Below are 22,602 nucleotides of genomic sequence, written 5' to 3'. Positions count from 1 at the left end.
GTGGGCCACGACAACGATACGGTTTTGTTATTTTAATATAAAAAACCCACTGATAAACAATGAACTATAGACAAAACTGGTAGTGTGACTGACTGACTTGGCTTAGATTTTAGCCTAACTAGGGTAGTTTTCAACTGCTTTGTTCGAACTATCAGTGGAGAGAGCTGGGGCGCCCCTGTGTCAATCTATTTTAAATTGTGCTCAGCAGAAGTCCCACCCCTTCTGTTTGCCATGGGACCTATATTCGGAAAAATTATAAATGTAGTCAAAGGCGAAAGTGCGTCCGTGGACATTACTGATATTGTTGAATATAACTGACATTGTAATACGTTTTACATTGTGACAGAATCCTGAGGCAGTAACCAAGTACACCCGCGAATGTGAATCTCCAGCTTTTATTATTATTGTACTATCTGGGAGATATTAAGCAAGTTGTTGGTGCTATAAGGACGATGCCAAGCTACCAGCCGAATTCCCATGAAATGTGGGAAGAATGGGCCGGAGGAACCCATTAAACTGCCTAGTTTCACTTTAAATACATTTGAAAGACATGAGTCTTGGTAGCGAACAACAATTATTTTGTATATTTAATTGCAAATTGTTGTTGACAAGCAACAATGAGAGAAATGGATTCTTGTTGCAGGCTACTAACAACGAATCCGGCTGGGCAATAGGCTACATCACGTTAAACATAGAAGCGCCCGCTCCGACTGCATTAGCAAAGTAGGCCTAATGCTTGTGGGCTGTAGGCCTAGTCTACTTTGTTTGTTTAAACTTTACAGTCTTCAGTCTGTACTGAAATTCTAAATATTCCTTATAGTGGGTGACCTTTTCAAACGTGTCTCTCTGTCTCTTGCTAAGCTCAGTCCAATCACGTTAGAGCAGTCAGCTGTTTGTTGAACTAATTTGCATACAGAGCACATCAACCTATCAGGGCTTTGCTCCATTATAGACAGTATTATAGACAGTAGACAGATCTACCAACTTCTCGCGGTTCATGTCTGCCATCGAACCGTGGGGGGGCATATCGTTTGGTACGATAATACACCGTATACTGTTGCATCCTTACTATCCACCCAATCGACACAAGCTGCAACATATGTCCACAACACATACCAAACCCAATACTCGAGCCATGTTCACCACTGAAAATCAGTTATTACAAGCCATACAAATATGCCATGGAATAAATGTCCACCATTGGAGACAATCCATACACCAAAGCAATTCTACTCCTACTCTACCCAACCTTTTCAGACAACACTAACCAAACCATTCAACAAATGCCCTACATTCCATCCTACCTCTTACCCACACACCCACACATTGCATACACATACATCCCAGGTCATCTAAATTATTCCATTCCATAATATTACACAAATCTCATCTAAACATCAACTCAACACCCAATGGTTGCACACCAACCTTATTATCCCTTAATATGCTAGACCAGTTACAGTTCATCAGCAAATTTGCACATACGAGCACTGAGCAGAAATTCAGACGCTTGCTAGATGACTAAACCAAGAGTGTCTGTAGACACCCCCCTCCACCACTACCAGGCACAACATTTCATTCATCTGCTTTCAACCTTCAAGCTTCCACTGATCTGCCAGTCAGGCGTGCCGAGCATGCTGGGTAAAAGAGACTGAACCGTTACTGGGGTGAAGGAAAACAAGTCACAGAGGAATACGGATGGACAGTTCAGCCGCCTCTGAAGAGAAGCCAGTGAAGGTTTGGCTGAGCCGAGGCAGGGGGAGAAGGGGGAAGAGACAGAGCGCAGAGAAGGGAGTGAAAGAGGGGCAGCGGCACAAAAAGAAACGGACATTCAGAGGAGAGGGGGGGAAAACAGAGCAGAGAGCAGAAAGGAAAGGAGAGAGAATGGACAGAAAGCACAGAGTGCAGAAGTGGCCCAACAGAAAGATACTGATAGGGGAAGAAGGACTAGAGAAAGAGAAGAGAAAGAGTGTGAGAGAGTGAGAGAGTGAGAGAGCGAGCAAGTGAGTGAGAGAGTGAGGGAGTGAGGGAGTGAGGGAGTGAGATGAATGTTGATGCGGAAAAATGGTTACTCCAGCTCCTAGCCAGCATGTGTCCCCTTCAGCCACTCAAGCAAATGACTGAACAAACATAGCTTCCTGAAGGTCCAAGTGTTCTCACTCTGCAGCAGGGGCAGATGTACAATTCTGCATTATATCGTAAACGTGCTAATTACCAACGATTTCGTTCGAAAATTCTAAAACAACAATGTTTTTTAACACTTCAAAATAACATTTGCTAAATTAACCTTACATTTTTCAGTAGCCATAGGTGTGTAGATTTGAACAAAATCTAGCTTGGTTCTTACCAGGGCTTTTACTGCCTGAAATATCCGCACAATATTTTGTTTACCACGCTCGGAGTTTAGTGCTGGGCTGGTGGGTGCTTATTCCCAACCTTTCTCACAGCACATACGGTTAGCCCGAGAATTCTCGTCAGCAATTCAAAATTCCACACAGCCTTACAACACTCTTTATGACAGCCTTACAACACTCTTTCGAGTCACGATAAAATGTAATTTTTGGTACATAAATAATTTAGATAAACGTATGGTGTGTGTGCTTGCGTTTCTTTAGGAATCCGCCGTCTTGGTTTGTATAAAAAATGAATATTAAGTAACACATACACGTAAGAGGTTGGCCATACGTGAGGTAAAATGTCTCGTTCCTATACTTGTCTGAGCTACATGAATCTAGCTCTTCCGGCTGCGGTCAACTCCTTCACCAATAAATGAGCAAGATATGAATTGCATAACGTTCAAACTCCATCCTTTGATAGCTTGACCCAAACTACAGTAGACAGGGTACCATGTTATGAGTCACACACACACACACACAATCCCTGTTTAAAGGACATTTCCCCAGACTGGGCATTATCTGCCCCACATCTCAGTAACCAAGGAGAATGGTGGCGGAGCAATGGCCGAGGACACGCAGAGAGCAGGCAGGAGATAAATCTAACGCAGGGCGGCCCTCTCAAGTCAACTGTCCAGGGGCACTCGTCCAGAAGAGATATATTTAGCTTCCATTAGAGACGAGCCGCCAAGCACGACGAACGGGTTAAAAATATAAGCCCGAGCTTCGGGGATAGCAAGGGCTTTGTCCAGGGCCTGTGGGGTTGTTCTCTCCTTCTCCCTGCTTCCCACTGCCACCCCTGCTCCACCAACCCCATGCCCCCCCCTCCCCCCAAACTACCCACCCCCTCACCACTGGCACAATGCAGCATGGGGGAAGAGGAGAGCATCAGATGTCCAGGGTTGGGTTTCTGAGTAGAGACGGATCCTGCTGCAGCCGGCTGGCCTAGCGCCCTGCGCGCTGATCAATGACCTACATCATTGAAAATGCAGGCCATTGTGCTGCTGCCTGGGACAGGTTTACCACAGGTCACCACAAAGCACCACCACCACCACCACCGCCCTCCATTCTGATGTGTCCCACGCCAATATCCAATGCAGCCCTCATAATGACCTGTTCTAATGTCCCAATGTTTACAATTTGAGTGGAAAATGCCAGGTAGAACAGTTAGCCACAGCTCTGGTGGAAAACTAGTAGAGCATCAGGTCCAAAGACCCAGAGATTTCTTCCAAACTCACACCCCAGGGCAAGAGACAACAGGACAGCCTGGACTGGTGTAGGTCAGCTCTTCATTACATCTAACCGTATGCCAGCGCTGAGGTCACCATGGAAGGCAAGCACTCAGTAAAATGAGTACAAGAACATGAAGAGTGGATCTGAACACATCACTTTTATTTCGATAGATAACAGCATGGATCCCTGTCCATGTGTAGGCCTATATAAAATAACGAGTTGGGAAACAGAGGGGAAAAGGAAGGGAGATAGTAGCAGTAGCCTCGTTTACATTCAGACTTGTACTGTATCTCAGTCAGATTGACATCATTCCGATTGAAGACTTCGGACCAGCTGTTTCCATGGAATTTGAAGTCAGTGCAAAGACTGAAAACCTACCATTTTCAGTAGTTTGTCAATCACATATTTATTAACATCAATACCAATGTTCCACTGTGCAATGCACAAACAAACGTAAATAAGAGATACAACCAGAAACGTTCTACAATATTGATGTCAAATTACTGTCAGTACATAAGCACAGGTGTTAAAAATCCATATTGGCCATCTTTAACACTTCCAAATTCAATGAAGGTGTGAATACACACAAGTAGCCACATAAGTCTTTTGGATCAGTCTGTACCAGTAAACACAAATAAGACATGCTGAAAAAAAAAACTCAGTACACAGTCATATACCCTCAGGACAGCACACAAAACACTGACAGCTGATGCAAGTCCTGGGTCCATCTCAGAAATATAAAAATGCAAAAAACTGTGGCAAAATACTAGCCTGGAAAATCCAGACCCTGATCATCTAGAAAGATTAAGGGTCTGGCAAAGAACAATGTAATGGCCCAACCCAAGGGGCGGCAACAAGCATGCATTTAAAAATCTCACTGCACGCAATTGGATAAACACTAAACCATGTTTACTCTGAATTATTTCGGACTTCGACGCAATCGGATAACACTACGACCAATGTGTACTGTCCTCCAACGCGGTCTTCATCAGTTTAGCTGGTTTTCCGGAATGTTGGGGTAAAAGTAAAGTGCATCATTGCTCTTTGCCAGTGTCTCGCAGAGACAATTCCATTGTGCTCTCGCGAGAACTCTGGATTTCCAGGGTAGCAAAATCCTATACATCAACATCAAAGTGTCCTTCACAATACATCACGCTTAACTCTGTTAAGTACTTGAGCTACATAATTCTTTTCATGTAGTACCAAATGGATTGTTTGCTCACCAGTTGTTAAACCTGGTCAACTAGTTATGGCAAGATTTGACCATAAGACCCTTTTCTGTGGAATAAGTGAAAGTTATGACTCAAGCTAGCTTTTATTCCTCTTGCTCTCTAGTTGTTTTAATCTGGCCTCCAACTGGTCTGGATCAACTCATGCATCAACGAATACAGAATCATGCATCAACCCATCCCATTAGAGGCTGCAGAGACAAAGGGAAAAGAAGAAAAGCAAAAAAGGAGAGTTGAGAAAAAAAAAGAGAACATGGCTCCTTGCTTTTCACACAGTTAGACATGCTCTGCATTATGCATGGCCCATGCTTGTGTGCTGCTCCACAATCCACGCTTTTGTTAAACAGGGCAGTCTAAATTGATTTAACGTGTACCCCTCATCTCTGTCGGGGAGGGAAGGGCTGCGAAGTAAACAAGGGGTGGGATGTGGCCTAACCAGCGGGCCGAAGGCAAACAAACACCTTTCTGCTGAGCTCAAGCCTGAGAGAAGGTCAGGATAGTCCTTCAGGGAACCAACACTGGGGATGTCTTCCACATATCAAACTGATGGGTGCCAGGGACCAAATACTCTTGGGGACTTCAGTCAGAAGACTTGGGCAAGACACTCAAAAACTTTGGCTTCCTGCATCTCCACTGACAACACATTTCCTTGTAGAGACATATGTAGATTGACAAGAAAAAGAAGGAAGAAAAAAGCAGAGGTCTGTGGTGCTTTTGTGTCATTTATCATCAATGTATTATCTCTGAAAACTGGGGAATTAACATGAGAATGGCAGTATTTTTTACTTTTTAATCACACAAATGTGTTATGCTGAGCTTGCCTAAAAAGAAATCAATAGCTTCTGAGGTCAGGCTGTCAGGCTGTAAAATAAAAAGCGAGCCTATTCCTCCAACCTCCCACCACCTTCCCACAACAACTTGGCCCCACGATAGCTTCTCACTAAGAAACGGAGGAAAACGGAGCAGAGAACGAGCGAGAATGAGCGATAGAGTGAAAGAGGGGGAAAAAGGGAAAGGGAAAAAAAAAAAAAAAAAACCCTCAGAGCAAGTAGTTCCAGCACGGTGGGCGGGACCAAAAACCCGACATGGATTCTGTGGATGAGGCCCAGGGCACACCCCCCTTCAGTCCTGCCCTGCTAGTTTCGCTGCACGCAGTTTAACTCTTTCTTGCCCACCCAGTTTGCCTGAAGCCAGGAACCATAGCACTTCTGCCTGGTTTACAGTTGAGAGTCCAACCAGCAGCTCCATGCGATTACACGAGCAGCATCGGCTATTTCCCTCCACTTTCCTTCTCTCGGTACTGACTCGCGCATAGAGGAGGAACCAGTCACATCTGTTGCACATGCTTACAACACAGGTTAGTGACTTAAACAAAAACAAACCAAAAAAAAAAGTGTTTTGGCTATTTGCTTTTTGTGATTGCACCGATGAGCACATAACTATTACGAAATGAGGACGTTGCTAAGGCTGTGCAGTGGGGGGAAAAAATGAAAGTGTGTCGCAGGCAGAAAAAAAACAATGATGTGACTGAAACAGTCCCCTGCAGTCGAGTCTTAGAACTACGGTCAGCGCATTCTTGCAACAGGCCCGGTCAGCACTGAGTGCTGGCTTCCCAACCGGCAGCTTGGTTGTAGAGCCACAGCTAAAGCTCAAGATATTCGCCCCTGCCCCCACTGCGGCCTGCAATGTGGTATTGCTAGTGCTCCCACCACAACCCCCACCCCATGCGTGGACTAGAAAAACTGAACACACCTGCTGCCATGTACACCTTACAAATAGAAGGCCAACATTAATTTCACCCAAAATAAACAAAATTAAGACCTTTTCAGCCTTACCAGAAGCACAATGCATAAGATCACATGGTATACCATACAGTCCCTATGGAGACAGGAGAGTAACGACACCAAGAGCTGCCACTGTGGTTAACAAACCTACACCACCCTACTTCCCCTGTTATGTTGACAGACACCTTCCAAAGACAACATCCATGCGAGACAAACACAACCAGTAAAACATTGTCATTTTTAGGTATAGACCCTTTCAACAATAAAAACAAAAACAATGCTTGAACATTCTATTTGGGCCCCAATCTACTTCCTCTGCATTAAAATAACATATGGAATGTTAAAAAAGAAGTCTTGTGGGGCCAACTATGATGCTGATAATGGAACTCTTGAAAGGGTCTATAGGTATTCAATATGTCATTCCTATTCTTCTGCAACCCTTGGCTTCATGATTATGTTCAGAAACCATGTGACTGGTCTCAGCTGATAGAGGCCATGAAGGCTACTTGTTTTCAGCATAATGTGGAAAAGGTTCTAGAACCTTCCATCTCAAAGACCCATAACGTAAGGATCCTTTCTCCTCAGCTGAGACACTCATGGCACCTGTAGACATCGTAAACAATCCCGGAGAAGTCTCGGCACAGCCCCACTGTACCTGTGTGGTGTCGGATACCGGTTTAATCTGGCCTATATCGCCACTGCTTATTTGAGGAGTGTCACTCGATCTGAAAGAGGAGGCCCCAAGCTACTTCTGCAAGACTGCTCCTTCACAAAAGGTCCCCGCCATTCATTTGTTTATATTTATGTGTGGGTTTTTTTCCACTGGACATGATGCAATCACCCCAGACCTTAATTAACAAACCAAACAAACAGATATAGAGTATTTCAATTCAAATCCCTCACTCCGGCCTATAGGACGCTTACTGGATCTACACCTTGCCATCTTAATTTCCATGATCCAGCTCTACGTCCCCTCTCGCCCCCTGCGGTCCTCTGATGAGCATCTGCTATGTCGGCCTTCCATCAACACTAACAGCTCGGCTACAATGGGTCGCAATTGAGACGCTCCACTCACAGAGTGTAAAAATTGTGTTATAGGACTGGTCTAATTTTTTGAATGTACACACCACCACAACATCAAGTGTAGCCAGTTCCATTGATTATAGTGGAAGCTAATTGTTGCAGCAGACACTCCACGATCGGAACACTTCAATTACATGCCTGGTATAGACTGTAAGATGTCACAGTCAAGACTCTATCCTTCTGTGATTCCTCGTTGGTTTAATGATTTACCTAGTGTTTTTCAGTTTAGCAATAGTTTTGCGATCTTCAAACAGCGTCTTAACACTCATCTGTTTACCTTGTTTTTAACTAATGAATTTTTCCCTACAGAGACACAATTTGATTTTTATTCTGTTCATTGTATTTAATCTATAAATCTTTTTTTTGGATCTTACTTTATTATAAACTGTAAATTTGAACGTGAATGTAATGTTAATTAATGTTATTGTAATTAACTATAATGATGTTAGTGTCCAAACTGACCAGCGATAAGGAAAGTCTCTCCTGCTGTTGATGAATGTGATTTATGTGATTTATGTGAATGTGAAAATTTGATGGATTTTGATTGGCTGTCCACTTTTTATTGTTCTAAAAATCGTTCTGAAAGTGATCAGCAAATATATCGTTCCTAATGCCGTTTATGTGTGGACGCTGTTAGCAAGTGATACTTGTTTGCCTTTATCGTTATAGTGATCACTCTTGGTGTGAAAGGCCCAAAAAATAAACAGAAATTCTCTATTAGTTCATCTATTTTCTGTTCTCAAATTGTAAATGGTATCAATGTCTCAATGATAAGGACACTATTAAACCTAATATCACCACAATCTTTTGTTTTCTTTTACTTGTGTGTTTAATGTGCTAACTTTCGCAAATTAACAAAATGCGTTGAATAAAAATACAGGCATGGCAGTAGAGATGTTATAGGAGCAGGAGTAGGAGGGTAAGAAAAGTGATTGCTGGTTTCCAGGCAGAATCTCTTTGCGAGCTTCTCCAAGCACTTCTTCCATGCTAATGCACCTCAGTACACTCAAGAGTCTCCTTCAGACCCATCTCAGCCATCGGCTCTGCTCTACTTCCTGCTTCGTGACGCCCCACTCGCCCACCCTGTGCAGGCACGCACACACACACGCACGCGCGCGCACACACACACACACACACACGCACACCAGCTTTAAACTTTCACCAGCAGCAGTAAGGTTACTTTAGGCAGCCCAGCAGCCTTAGCATAAATCCACACATCTCCTCAGATTAGTCATTGGAGGCAGCACAGTGCCAGATTTAAATGCTCAGAGATTTAATAATTCATGGTGCTTAATGAATTGATTCGGTGAATGTAAGGTTTGGGGGTTGGGTGATCTATGATTATGAAAAAATTATGACTAACAGGCCAGGGGAAAAGATCACTTAATCATCAAGTCACACATTTGCAACAGCCAACCATGCAACAACTAAATACATTCAGGGCATAGTGCATGGAATAGAAAAACAAGAAAATAGTGCTCAAATTAACGTCAGCTATTAGTTGCTATATATACAGGGTGTGTGTATATATATATATATATATATATATATATATATATATATATATATATATATATATATATATATATATATATATATATATATATATAAAAATCTCAGCAGACAACCTCCTCCAAACAACAGCACCCTTGGCTACCAAAGACACAATGAGAGTGTTGAGAGTGTTGAATTTATGTGGAGGGGAAAGAGAGCAACAAAGTTACTCAAAGGGAGACAGCAAAAGAGAGAAGAAGATACAGAGAAATAGCGAAAGGCAATGAGGCAGCGAGGAGGAAGAGCAAGGTCAAAAGTGTGAGGGGGAGCACATCAATAACAGAGCAGACCCACCAGCACACAACAAGCAGTGTAAAGGACCAAAACACACTCACTTCCTTTTGGGTCTGGGCCCATGAATGGCAGAGCCCGCATCCTTACGAGGCCGGCCTCGGGGACGACGGTCACTGGGGGCTGGACTCCCCGAGGGCGTGGCCCCAATGGGCGTGGCCTCAGCACTGCTCAGGGGAGGAGACTGTCCTTGGTCAGAGGGCTCCAGACTCTTGTCCTCTGATGACATTCTGTGGGGGGGGAGAGACACAAGAAACAGCCAGCATCAGCTAAATGGAGTCAAAACCAGCTTTTTAGGCTCCATCATCATGGGAATTTGTCGCAGACAGACAGTGAATGCTGTAGGTACATTTATGGTAGACAGGCTGGGAAGAGGGCCCTCAGGGCACTCCGTGACAACAAGCTGCTAATGTCTATCTGAATCCCAAAAGTTGACAATACAAATTGACAGTAAAGAAATGATTCTCCAGCAATGGAGGTCTAGCCAAGTACTTCAGCAACGGGACTATTCATCAAACCATTAACGGATATGCCAGGTGGTCAAAATATTTTTTCCTCAATCCTGAAGTGAGGAGAGATACTTGGTTTAGTTCCAATACTACTGTCCTTCCAGAGAAAATCTGAAAAGCAAGCCGAAAACATGCAGCAGCAGTACAAGCTTGAGTACTGGTGCTAAGCGGCAACACTGCCCCTCAAGACTAACCCAATATTACATCATTCCATCGCTGTTGACAACAGCGACAGAGGGGCATAACTACTCACTCTTGTGTGCCAGACACATATTCAGCGACCAAGGCTTTGATCAGGCTTGGTGGATAGTAATACACAGGGGGAACAAAGTTGGACAGAGGAGTGCATAAGGACTGGTTGAGCAGAAACAAGGACTAACTGGTGAAAGAAACAGGAAATATGGCAAAAAGAGTGAGGAAACACAATCACTGTGAGAGAGGAAGAGTCAAGGAAAGACCCAAGAAAGAAGGGAGCAGGAGGTAAGAACACAAGGAAACATTGGGGCTAAAACACGACTGATGAGGAAAAAGAGACACAGAAAAAGAAAGCAAAAAAGGGAGAAAGTAGAGAGGGAGAAAACAGTAGAAAGACTGAATGGAGACACTGGAGGAGGGAGGGAAGGAAGGAGAGAGGGGGGGTAGTGAGGCCGTGACACTGGCAGCAGCTGTGGGCAGATGAGCTTTGGGGAGAGGCAGCTCTGGGCTCCGCGTGGCGCTTCGGCTCTCTGTGGAGCGCTGCTTAAATTAATTTAGATTTTTTTTTTCAGCACAGTCATGCTGTGGAAAGCAGAGAGACGCAGGGGGGCTGGGGAGGTTGTGGGGCAGGAAAAAAATGGAAAAGAAAGAAACCCCTTGGTGCATCCCATGGTGTCTGCATAAATGCTCGAGATTTTAAAATGTTGATTTAACCAGAGCTCTCATCGAGCCTTGAACGTCACCGCTGGCTATCTTTATACAGCCTACCTCCTCTTCTTAACTATTTTAACTGTGTGCCCCTAAATTAGACTTTTAGCAACTATAACAGTGTAGATCATAATGGCCAAAATGTCAAAAAAAATACATCAGCATACAGTAAAATTAGTTTTGATACACTTTGAGAGCATCTGCAGGATTGACTATAGTGGCATTGTGACAATTTCACAAGTGCAAGCAACTCACATATACTTTCCCATAGTATAAGCAAGCAGCCAAACTGATTTTCACATCCAAAAGCATGTCAAGGAGTTAGCAGTGTAGTCCCCCTCCGCTTCTACCTTTCTCTTTCAACCTTGAATTAAACTTTGTAGACTAAAGAAAGTACACCTTAAACTCAGCGTTAAGTGCAGCAAAGTGTGTGGCGTGATGTCTGTGTGCATGGCTCGAACACAAGCTTGTTTACTCTCGGAATGCTCTCCCTCCCCTGTCACTCCAGGGAATCTGCGTGGCCCTGGGTGGCCACACCCCCAGTCGCTGTGGCTAGCTATAGTGTCCTGGCCAATCAGAGAGGAGGAACATTGGTCTCATTTAGTCCCTCTTCTGCTCTCTCTTTTACACACACACACAATCCCTCTCTCTCTCACTCTCTCTTTCCCTCTCTTATCTGAACTGAAGTTAGCTTGGCTGTACTCCACGGGAGGGCTCACAAGCAGACTGCCTTCAGATTTCCCGCAAAGACTGAGGGGGGAAAAGTCCGTTCAGTCTACCTAAAAGCCCAATCTTTTTATATTGAACATTTTGTAGAGAAACTAGGTACCTGGCTTTGCGTATTTCAAGATGGGTATGAGATCTATAGAGCCAAATGTAAAATCATGTTGTTTCACGTAAGGGCAGTGATACTGAAGCCCACTGCCTTTTCAAACTTTCCTGTATTATTTCTCTTAGTTCCAACAGCTGTTCAATAAAAGGCGTAGGCTGTTTTAATCTTTACACTCACCATATCTGTATGGGCAACATCTCAAGGGCAAACACAACACATTGACATACAAGGCCAGCATATACTAAAAACAAAAATATATCAGATGTCAGAGTCAGTGTGGACTTGATGACATAATAATGACATGATAAATCAATTAGGCTGAAATAAAACAAATAGGCTGACACCAGACATAATTTCACTGCATTTCTTACTTCCAGTAACTATATGCATGTGACAATAAACTTCCTTGTATCCCTTGTATCCCTTGTAATTACGAATCATTATCATACAGGTCTACCCAGGTTTCTAAAGTGAGGTTTAAATACTCTTTTTGAAACATGTGTGGCTACAAACTGAAAGTCATTATTATTACCGAACACTTTTGTATAAAATGATGGAAAATTGAATCTTGAACGGTGCCCCATTTTGTTTCATATGAGTAAAACTGAGATGAACTTTTCCTGAAAGGTGTGACCTCAATTCTCAGAAAGGTCAGAGTTAACTTGATAGTGATGAATCACAAGTTACTCAAGGTGGCAAAGTCCTTTATAGGATGGATGTCTCTTCAGGTTTATTAAAATGCAACACAGCAGGGAACATGTAGACTCACAACATGGCATGTCTCAATGACCCCAAGAAATATGATTATGTTCAACTTACAAAAAGGCTTCTTGATTGCTAGGTAGACTAGTATTTAAACCTATATACAGAATTATGCTTAAAACAGTACTTATAACCATCACGGTTCCGATGTGACATTTGTTGTGAAAGTTAAGATGGAAGCCATCTTGAATTGTGAACTAAGCTTAACCAACAAAACACTTGAGGTTATCAGATCTGATGGAGACTACAGAATCCAAATTTCTCAAACTATTTACCTCATTAGTGTTACTGCTGGGGAAATCGTTTAGACTGTGGTTCAAAATGTTGTTTACATACAAAACTTACAACACTGTCTGCCTGGAATTTGAAATGTGTTAACTCCTTCTAGGCCTAATTGCTCAGGGCATGGTGAAGTCCTGGTTGGTGGTAATGATATCTGCATGGAAGCAGCCTCCTCTACCTCAGTGAACACCTGTTGGTTCCACAACATCTCCTTGTTTTCCTTTGCTCGGTCAACTGGGGGCACTGAGACCATTTTGATTCTCCGATCTCCACAGTCTCCTGTAGTCCTCCATCCATCTGACTTACCTCCACAAAAGCAGTCGGTCACTGACAGAAGTTGATCTGTCTGTTGCAAGTTACTTTGAGTCGTTCCCTATCCTTACCCTTCCTTAGACACATAGAAATCACTTCTTCAACCAAGACAAGGTCAGTGACACGCTCCCCACAGAACATAGCTAGGAGTAGATTATTCACTAAAGGACAATGTAGACGGTTTTAAGCAGAAGTGATTCCAGCCATCAACACAGTCCCTTTCCACCTGTGTTTAAGACTAAATTCTTTCCAGCTTTGCCATAGGTTCAAGAACATCACCCCTGCTAACCACTTCAGCAGACCATGAGTAGGTGTATGATTCCAAACACTCTCAGCTGGATCATTCTGCACGGCAATGCTATAATGACTGTCAGAAATGAAAAGAGTATTCAACCCGTTTAAGTCAGATGGGCTTCATTTGTGTGCTCTTTCTAAGGTTGCTTGAGCACTACAGGCTTTTGCGCAACACGTCTCCTCATTTACCTCCAAATCCATCTCTCTGACAAAACTGGGAAAATGGTAAAGTTTACCAAGTGTCACCAGGACATTTATTGTTCACTGCAAATGATCATTTGCTTTCAAACAAATCAACACCCTGCCCCCTTTTTTTAACTTATGAAGTGACAGCTGTGATCTATGCTACCTAAACATAATTTGCAGTACTATTGGGAAATTATCTTAGGTTTGTTTTATCTGATGTTAGATTAACACAACATAAGCCAAATAAATGAAATAATAATAATTCTCCATTGACTGCTAATTGGACCAATTCATGTATGGTGTAGCCAAGTAGGCTATAGGCTGTTTGACTACTCCAAGATACAAAGCAATGGTAGCAAAAACCGCACAAATTGCCAGGCTGACTATTGTGTCTAGTCTAAAAAACACGGGGAAATGCTCTGTAGCCATAGCCTATGAGGGATAGGCAGTTCCGATATTGTTACTGAAGGTTGAGAGAGCCTAGAGCTAACCAAGGCCACAGTAGGCTACAGATGTGCTTAATTGTTTGTTTTTAAAAGGTGTAATATGCCGTAATGAACTCTGAGTATTAGATCACACTACATAAGGTTCTCATAGGCCTACACACTTCATGGAGAACTTCTAGAATTAGTTACATTATATAAGAGCTTGGTTAAAACGCAACATAGGCTACTTAATGGACAGCAAGCTCGACAAAACTACCGAGCCCATAAACTTATAAATATACCAGAAGCAACAAAGAAAACCTACGTTAGCTCGGGTTTTGAGTAAACACGTAGCCTATGAAAAAGTAAGCTATGGCCGAACCATCTACAGGAACCCATAACCCGCTTGCTGCCACAGAGCGGCCACACGATATGACCACTCAGCGCGCGGGTGAGGACTCAACACAAACGATGAGAACTTACTTTCAGAGTAGCCTATTTCAGTGTGGTAATAAGTAATAACTTACCTTTTAGACCCTAGAAGTTTGGTGGCACTGTCTTCATGACCTTTAGTGCCATAAGAGAAACGCAATACTTTCGTTTAGTACGAGGGTGGGGGTTGGGGGTGTCGCTCGCTCCTTCTCTCCCCAAATCAAAATTAATGCCGAAAGAACCGGGTGGGCTTCGGCGGTTCCTCAACATACAGAAACACCAACACTCAACTCCTAAAACGCGTCTTCATAAACCAGGCACAGCGATAGTCTGTCTTATGTAGACAACGGCGATCCTCCCCAAATTACTGGATCACTTTCCAGCCGCCTATGCGAACATAGGAAAACACATTAAAAGCCCGATTTTCTACATCCCAGTGGTAACATCTTCTCAACTTGCCAGAATATGCGACATTACAAACCCATATCCGCTCAGGAGAAATGGTCACAGGCGGTACATAAAGCGTTTGAAACAATCGAAAGACACGAAAATGCTTACGGAATTGATGCAATTCTTTTTTTTCCTTTCCAGGTTCCAGCCAACTTATATCAAAACGTAATCCAATAGGAAAGTTTACCCAAAGCTTTCATATAGATGTGATGTTTGGTAAGGTATATTCGGACGAAACATTCCTTGTAGAGAAGAGAAAAAAATAGTTTTCCTCAAAAATCTGAAATTTAAAGTTGTAGCATTTACTCCATCATGGTGGCCATGTTTAAGAGAGACCGGAGTACTACCTGTCAACGTCTCTCTGTTAAATAGACCCAATCAAGCGCTGTTATTGACACATTCATATTGCGCGGAATAAAAAAAGAGACGACCGCTACTGAAAAGAGCTGCCCCTATACAGTCTGTTTTTACATAAAGCGCAAACGGAAGTAGTTGCATGCAATAAGAAAGTCTTACTGACCCTGCGGATGACTACATCAGGGCACTCGTTAGGTAAAAAGCCTTTACAGTCATCATCTATCAGTCGTAAAGTCTGGCACTGGAGTTTCTAAACTGTGCGAACCGGACCGTTTCCTTATTACGCACCACTATTTTACGCAGGTCTGTCAGTTATTCGACATCAAATCTGAACTAATGGCCTTCTCATTTCTACTACACCGTGGCAAGAAAAACTAACGTCAAAACCAATATACACATTTTAGTTAATGTATTCATGAATAACAACACAAAGTTATAACTGACAAATAAGGATTAGTTCACAAAATACAAGGCAGTGTGCCAAGATCACAGATCACGGTCTTCCTCATTTCACTTTCCATATGATTTACAAACAGAAGATTTAAAAACAGATGAGGTAAAAACATATGCGAGACACCCAATATTTCCATGTGCAGCTTGGGCCTATTATCCAGTGGTCATTTATACTCTAGCCTATATCTTAATAGTATAGGCCTATAGCCAAGTCTAAATGAAGGCTAAATAAACCAGAGCCAATTGTGTGTATAGAACCACAAAAGTATCTCTCACTTCTGAAGAGAAAGACAGCCTTTTATGTGAAATCATCCTTAGCGCCAGACAGTGTTCCTGTGGCTGGGAATTGGGGGTTTACTGGAGGTCAAGGACGGCATGGAGGAGGTCCAAAGCAGCCCAGGTGCTGGAGGAAATGAGGCTGAGGGCTGAAAAGAGAGCCCACTGTCTGAAAGGACAGTGTGTTACTGATGCTGAGGCTACTCCTCCTCTCCAACTCCTCTTCTATCCTCCCACAGAGTCATCTGTGTGTGTGTGTGTGTGTGTGTGAGTGAGAGAGAGAGAGAGAGAGAGAGAGAGAGAGAGAGAGAGAGATAGCGAGTGAATGAAAATGCGTGTTAAGGATACACGTGTGTTAGGAGAGAAAGTGCATACAGGGAAAGAGTGAATGTATTAGACTAGATTCAACTTTATTGTCATAGTGCAGAGTACAAGTACAGAGACAACAAAATGCAGTTTGCGTCTAACCAGAAGTACCAAAAAGCAGAAAAGTGCAATGTGATCTACACAGTATAGACAGGTGGTGCAGTATAAACAGTATATAAGACATATAGTGCAGTGTAGACAGTAGTATACAGTTAAGAAAGTGGTAGCCTATGGTTTACAGCAGTGTTTCTCAAAGTGTGGTCCGGGGACCACTGGTGGTCCACAAGCTAGCCCAAGTGGTCCGCGGGCAGACGTGATAAAATATAAATAAGTTGTTTGCAATATTGAACCAACTTGTATGTAAATCCAAACAGTTCTGCAACACTGTCTATGTAACCTATGCCAGTTTAAATCATATGAATCCTCTGACACAATAAGCAAGGTGCCAAGACAATAAGCAAGGTTGTTCAGTGATTATGCCTATTGTGTAATATACTGTTGAAGTAGGTCTACTGTTTTTTTTAGCTAGGTGGTCTGTGAGGTTTCTATTTATTGGTTAAGTGGTCCTTGGTCTGAAAAAGTTTGAGAAACACTGGTTTACAGTAATATAAATATGTGCCTTGCAAGAGCAGAATATATATGGCTATGCAGTAAGAACAGTGTATGAACTACATGTACAGATATGTACAGTGTAGTAGCAGTAACATTAAGAGTATTGTGTTTTAGTGTGCATTTATGAGAGGGTGTGAAATGTGTGGGTGCCTGTGAAATGCATGACTGTAAATGAGAGAGAGGGAGAGGGTATGCACATAGCAAAAAAACACAAATGGCATACATTTTGTGTTTTGTGCATGTTAGAAATCATTTCTATGACATGCAAACATGCAGCATGACCACAAATGTCTTGTTCTCATGAGTTATGTGACCATTTTATCAGATAGGAGGAAATTACAGTAAGGAATCACAATCAATTATTTACTGCCGGCTGCATTATAGATATAAAAAGCTACTGTCAATTATGCAACTGTCTGTTTATGGCATCAGTGTATGAGAAGAGACTGCCTGCCATAATGGATTAAGTGCGCTTAAAAATGCCTTTCATTAATCAATCCAATGGTGAGGCACCATTTTATGCTCCATTTTTTAACAGTTATGAAGAGAGACCTTACCAGTACAGACAGTGTACTTTGTTTTGACTGCTGAAACTAAAGTTGCAGCCATGTACCTAACAAATATTGAGGATACACACTTGAGGATGAGACTGTCCTCCCCAATTGACCCCCATATGAAATCCCTGCACAACAAACACACAGATAACCTGACAATTTACAAATGATTCATGTGATTTGCATTATTTTCAGAATATTGTTCTCAATTTTAGTTTTACCAACAGTTCTGAGACAGAACAAACCCATAATTTCTAAGTAAAACGTCATCAAAATACCAGACAACATCAAGCGTTTAAAAAGGTGATTCACTGTTCTAACCAGATGCAAGCTGTTTTCTTATCAGGTGTAAAATAAAGAAAAGATCAAACTCACAGACCACCAAAGAAATTGTTTTGTTCTGGTGCCAACTTTGCCCCAGCTTCATCCCCCTTCATTTGATAGCAGGGGATTGATCCATGGCTTTATATGTGAGTAATGAGTGAACCTTAGTATTGACTGAAGATCCAGGTGATTGTAGGGAGGCAGTCTGAGTGAACAATGGAAGAGACTATAATAGCTGTCCAACTGCCATGCTATTAAAGCGGCCCCTGGTTGCCAAGATCTAAATGTTTATTGACCATGAGTCTTTAAAAGTCACAGGTGTTTCAACCTCTGAGGACTGACAAATGGATTGCATAGAGAATCCAGGAAATATACCTTCTTAACAAAGCTAACAAAGCTTAAAGTTTTGATTAACAATAATATTTTTTCAAATTCTTAAAATTTTTAAGAAGTTCCAAATGCAGTAAAAACTCTAGCAAAATATCCACTGATCGAGTATAATGCATTTTTCCTACCACAATTTACTCTGCTTACCTTCAGTAATCAATCCCTCCACATTCACACATTGCACCCAGTTCTCACCCCTGAGGGGGAAGCCTAGGCCATCTGAACAATGAGACAACCTGGCAAACATCTGCTGCGGAATGAGAATGGCGAGGTGTGTCATCCTTGTGGGAACCCAAAGCAACAACCAATTCTGCTTAATTGTTCCGAGCCTGAGCATCGCTCAAGCGTTGCAGGCCAATGCCAACAAGACGCAGGCCAACAAGAAGCCGAGGAAGCTGAGCAGCCATTGTGAGCACAGTACAGCTGGCGCCTGAGCAGACCCATCAGCCCACTCGCATCTGACACATGGCTGGTAATTAGTGAGTAATTTGTAGTTGTTTATTTCTTTCACCACCCACCCCCCCTGCCACAGGGCGAATGTATAGGAAACAAGGATAGCATGTCAAAATACAAAGGCTAATTAGATGGTGAGCTGACCTGCAAGGATGTTCTAGTGGTTTGGATGCAGTGTGAGTGGAGTGGGGGTGAGATGAGATTTCAGATGGAGACTCTACTTTGGGACTGAACTTTTGATGCACTAGGCAAGGTTCTTTCCTAATGTTCATCAGTTACTTACCAGGAGAGGCAGTTACAGTGTATAATTTGGGCTCTTCATAGGAAAATGATAAATTGCTAAGGTCAAAGAATTGCAGGGCAAAAGTGTAGGCCTGATGGTTTAAAGTCTGAAAATACACCCTTGCAAACATAATTTCACTGAAATGTTAACAAATTGCTTAGAAGCTCTTTTAAAAATTATTTTGACAGACCAAACAATATTTGATGGTCTTGATCCAAATTACATTTTTGTGATCAGAATTTTCACAAAGACTTATTTTTTCATCTCCGTAATTAAGATACACAAAATGCACCAATGAAACAAGGTCATGAAAAGTATTTGTGAAATATTCTACACAAAACGTTATTTCAGGTTGTCAGACAGCAGAGAACCAGAGTCTTGAAGCCTTGAGGAAGTCCACTAAATCCACACTTACACCAAATTGTGTATAAAGTTGGCACTTTAGTAATGCACACAGAAATGCAATAACTGAGATCACTGATAAAGTAATAATTGAACGATAATTTAACATGTTAATATCCCTACATAGACTTACATTAAATAGCCATATTGTTTGAATGGAGGCTGAATTAGACAGTAGCTCTAAAATGTTCTATTTCTCCAGAGCTGGGACAAAAGTAATAACAAGGTCACAAACAACAAGAAGAAACAACAAAAAGGTCACCACTGAACAAAACAAACCAGTAGCCTTAATCACATGAAGATGAAAGTAGCCTTAGTCATTACAAAATGATAAAATAGTAGCCCTAATCATAAGAACTGCAACCCAGTATCTGCTATACAGAATGAGCTCCTCTTCACTCCCCTCGTCCTGGTGGTGGTACACGCCACAGAGAACACAGGCCTTCTGCCCTTTAAAATGTCACTCTTTGAGAACACCAACCTGTGAGTGACCAGTCTCTGCCACGCCCGGCACAGGTATGGCTTATCAAAGTCAACCACGGTGCTCCATCGGCGAAAGTTTGAAGATGAGGATGATGATGAAGGTGATGGTGCCTCACACGGTCTGGGTGCTGTGCTACTGGATGCTTCAGATGACCCATAGTTTCTCATAACGGCATGCACGGTGGCAAAAACCACAATGCAATAGTCCCTGCGAAGCCGATCTAGGAGCTGGGCACACTTCCGAAGGTTGGCCTCCTGCCGGGGCACGCTCTCCCCACCACCGCTCCGGTCCTGCCAGTAGAAGGCGGAGATGCTGTCCAGGACCAGCAGGCCCAGAGCGGGCCTACTGCTGAACCAGCCCTCCAGGTAATGAAAGCTGAGAAGCATCTGTGCCGAGCTGCTACAGTGGACCACAAAGAGCCTCCGCAGGCATGCCTTCACCGTCTCCTCATCACCCTCTTCTTCCTCAGTGCCCTCCTTTGGATGCTTCTCGCTTGCGGCCCCCGCTGCCAGCTGAGCCAACCTGGCCTCTAGGATGGTCACCAGACGAAGTGTGTCAAAGTGGAAGTCGGTGTCCACAAACATGACCTCTGCCTCCAGGCCCCCATGCTTTGTTGGCAGGATGCAGCGCACGATCAGGTGGTACAGCATCTCGGTTTTAGCAGTGCCCTCTGTGCCATGCAGCTCCACAATGTCTCCTGCAGAAACGAGAAGAACCCATATTGTTTAGGATGCAAGAAAGTCAGTGTTTTTTATAATGAATCTTAATCTAGAATGTCACACTGTTCAACAATGTGGCCACATCAACTATCTAAATGCAGTTTGGAGTAGCCTCTCTTCTCATCTTGTTAAAAAGTTGGCTAAACCAAACAGCGGGGTCCACTGGCCTACTAGGCATTCGAACTTTGCCACCAACCCAGAGAGATGGAAGATCTCTTTAAATGGGTGGTAGCCAGCCTACGAATATACCTTGTAATGGTCCACAATCTTCAGGAAATAGTTGGGGCTCGATGTCCTTCAAACATCGCCGTCCTTCAAGCCTCGCAAACAACTGTAAAAACAACCTTTGCTGGTGTTACAGAATGACAAAAAAAAAACACTGGCCAGCGAGAATATGACATCTGGCTGAATGGCTAAGGAACCGGCTAACTGATTCGATTTCGACCAACTCGGTGTTTAGGTTGAAAGCATAATTTCTGCCAATACGGTGTTTTGGGTGAAAGCAGCAGGTTGTGTTGACAGTGCAACCAGAGAATGTCTAATAGACGGGCTCTGGTGCAACAAGAGAAGTCAAAGACTACAAAATGTTTGATATACACAAAGTAATTGTGTTGATTATAAAGCTAACCTAGACATAGGCCTACACATTTATGTAGAAACAACAAACTATCTCCTTACCTGAGCACCGGTTTCAGACATGCTGACATTTCTTATCCCATTTTATTTTTCGCGCACAAAAATCACACTGCAGCTTCACTTCCTCTAGCAACTATTACCGTAGTGTTAGGAGTATAAGCACCTCTCCTAAACGGCAACCTGATTTTTTGTGTTGAAATAGCCTGAGCCTGACCTGACGAAACGTGTTCACCGGACAACCTTGATATCCAATCCAATCAAACAATTCGAATGAATAACCATAAGTTTTGCATAGGCATTGTATTTTTGAAATGCAATGTAATCATATAAGAGCAAAATCAACTGACATTTCACATGTGCACATTTGTAATTATTCATAATAGCCTATCACAGAATAATTAGGCTAGGGTCTACAGGAGAACTTGCCCAGGAGCTAGATGCCCACACGAGCCCACAAATAAACCTGATCATGTTGTACAATCTTATGAAATATTTCAAAAAGGAGAGGGAAATTACAACAGCACCATCTACTGTCAGGGAACAGTGAAATGCTATGTTTGGCAGTAATCACAAGACCCTAACATTGTCTGTTATCAATTGTTCGGGAAATGAATAAACTGAAACTTTTAAGATCTCACTTTAAAAGGGTGATATAGCCTATTCAGAAAGCCACATGGTGGGTCTTGGCTCTATTATTATAAACAAAAACTAATAGTGTTTGATAGGCTACATGTTGTTTCTGGAAAAATAGTAGCCTTGTAGACATTGATAAATTAGACTATCAATAAGGACAACTACCAGAATGTCTTTGACATTGTTCTAACCCAAACGGGCATAGGCTAGTAGCTACCAACTGGAAAGCTTTCCGGTGCTGTTCTATTTTTTCCGCGTTTCCTTTTGACTCGGGAAGTACTCGCACTGTCATAGGGAGAACTAACGGTGCATGCGATAGCCAGGCACAACCAGTTCATCGACCAGGTCTGTAAATTACTGTTCGAGTTTACATTTGTAGTTAGCCTACATTGTATTTCAATGCCTATTATCCTGTAAATATGAAATGATGCGCGTTAAGGCAAATTTAAGAATGGTCTGTTTTTAGGCGATTGTAGCAGCATCGTCAGCATGGCAGTACCCCTACCTCCCTGCGTGATTGACTGTGGGACGGGGTAAGTTTGTTTATTTCAGGGAGCATGTCCTCTGCGGCACTGCTCCTTAAAACACAACACTGGTTTGTATTTAGTAGCCTACATTAAAGGAAGTAGTCTAATAGGCTACACAACATTTTCCCTGCTGCAGCTGAGGTTGCACATCATATTCAAATAATATGTAGCCATTTATGTAG

The 22,602-nt window shown here is 42.7% G+C and overlaps 3 protein-coding genes across 5 annotated transcripts in view; 1 reads left to right on the top strand and 2 right to left on the bottom strand.

The window, feature by feature from the left end:
* The window catches only part of kmt2ca (lysine (K)-specific methyltransferase 2Ca), a gene marked incomplete in the record, with an annotated part of 129,497 nt that extends 114,033 nt beyond the window's left edge, over positions 1-15,464 (bottom strand). The window contains 2 exon segments of the mRNA XM_048265884.1: positions 9,612-9,797; positions 15,142-15,464. Of these exon segments, the coding sequence (XP_048121841.1) occupies positions 9,612-9,797; positions 15,142-15,194 (239 nt within the window).
* Positions 15,465-18,785: 3,321 nt separating this feature from the next.
* Positions 18,786-21,404, bottom strand: xrcc2 (X-ray repair complementing defective repair in Chinese hamster cells 2). 3 transcript variants are annotated; one of them, XM_048266647.1, is made up of 3 exons: positions 21,303-21,404; positions 20,874-20,968; positions 18,786-20,602 (listed from the first exon to the last, which is right to left on the bottom strand). In XM_048266647.1, exons 1-3 carry the CDS (start codon positions 21,329-21,331, stop codon positions 19,770-19,772), a joined length of 957 nt encoding a protein of 318 aa, XP_048122604.1. In that variant the 5' UTR covers positions 21,332-21,404; the 3' UTR covers positions 18,786-19,769. The 3 variants fall into 3 exon arrangements, with proteins under 3 accessions (XP_048122604.1, XP_048122605.1, XP_048122606.1); XM_048266648.1 differs by having other exon boundaries at positions 20,874-20,955; XM_048266649.1 differs by lacking the exon at positions 20,874-20,968 and having other exon boundaries at positions 21,303-21,386.
* Positions 21,405-22,149: 745 nt separating this feature from the next.
* The window catches only part of actr3b (actin related protein 3B), a 28,963-nt gene continuing 28,510 nt past the window's right edge, over positions 22,150-22,602 (top strand). Inside the window, exons 1-2 of the mRNA XM_048266703.1 lie at positions 22,150-22,238; positions 22,360-22,426. Of these exons, the coding sequence (XP_048122660.1) occupies positions 22,383-22,426 (44 nt within the window). The 5' untranslated portion in view covers positions 22,150-22,238; positions 22,360-22,382. The remainder of the gene's footprint in view (positions 22,239-22,359; positions 22,427-22,602) is intronic.

Source organism: Alosa alosa, chromosome 16 (assembly GCF_017589495.1).
Source record: "Alosa alosa isolate M-15738 ecotype Scorff River chromosome 16, AALO_Geno_1.1, whole genome shotgun sequence".
Classification (NCBI taxonomy): Eukaryota; Metazoa; Chordata; class Actinopteri; order Clupeiformes; family Clupeidae; genus Alosa; species Alosa alosa.
Note: the sequence above shows the minus strand (reverse complement) of the source record. Positions and strands in the feature narration are given on the sequence as shown.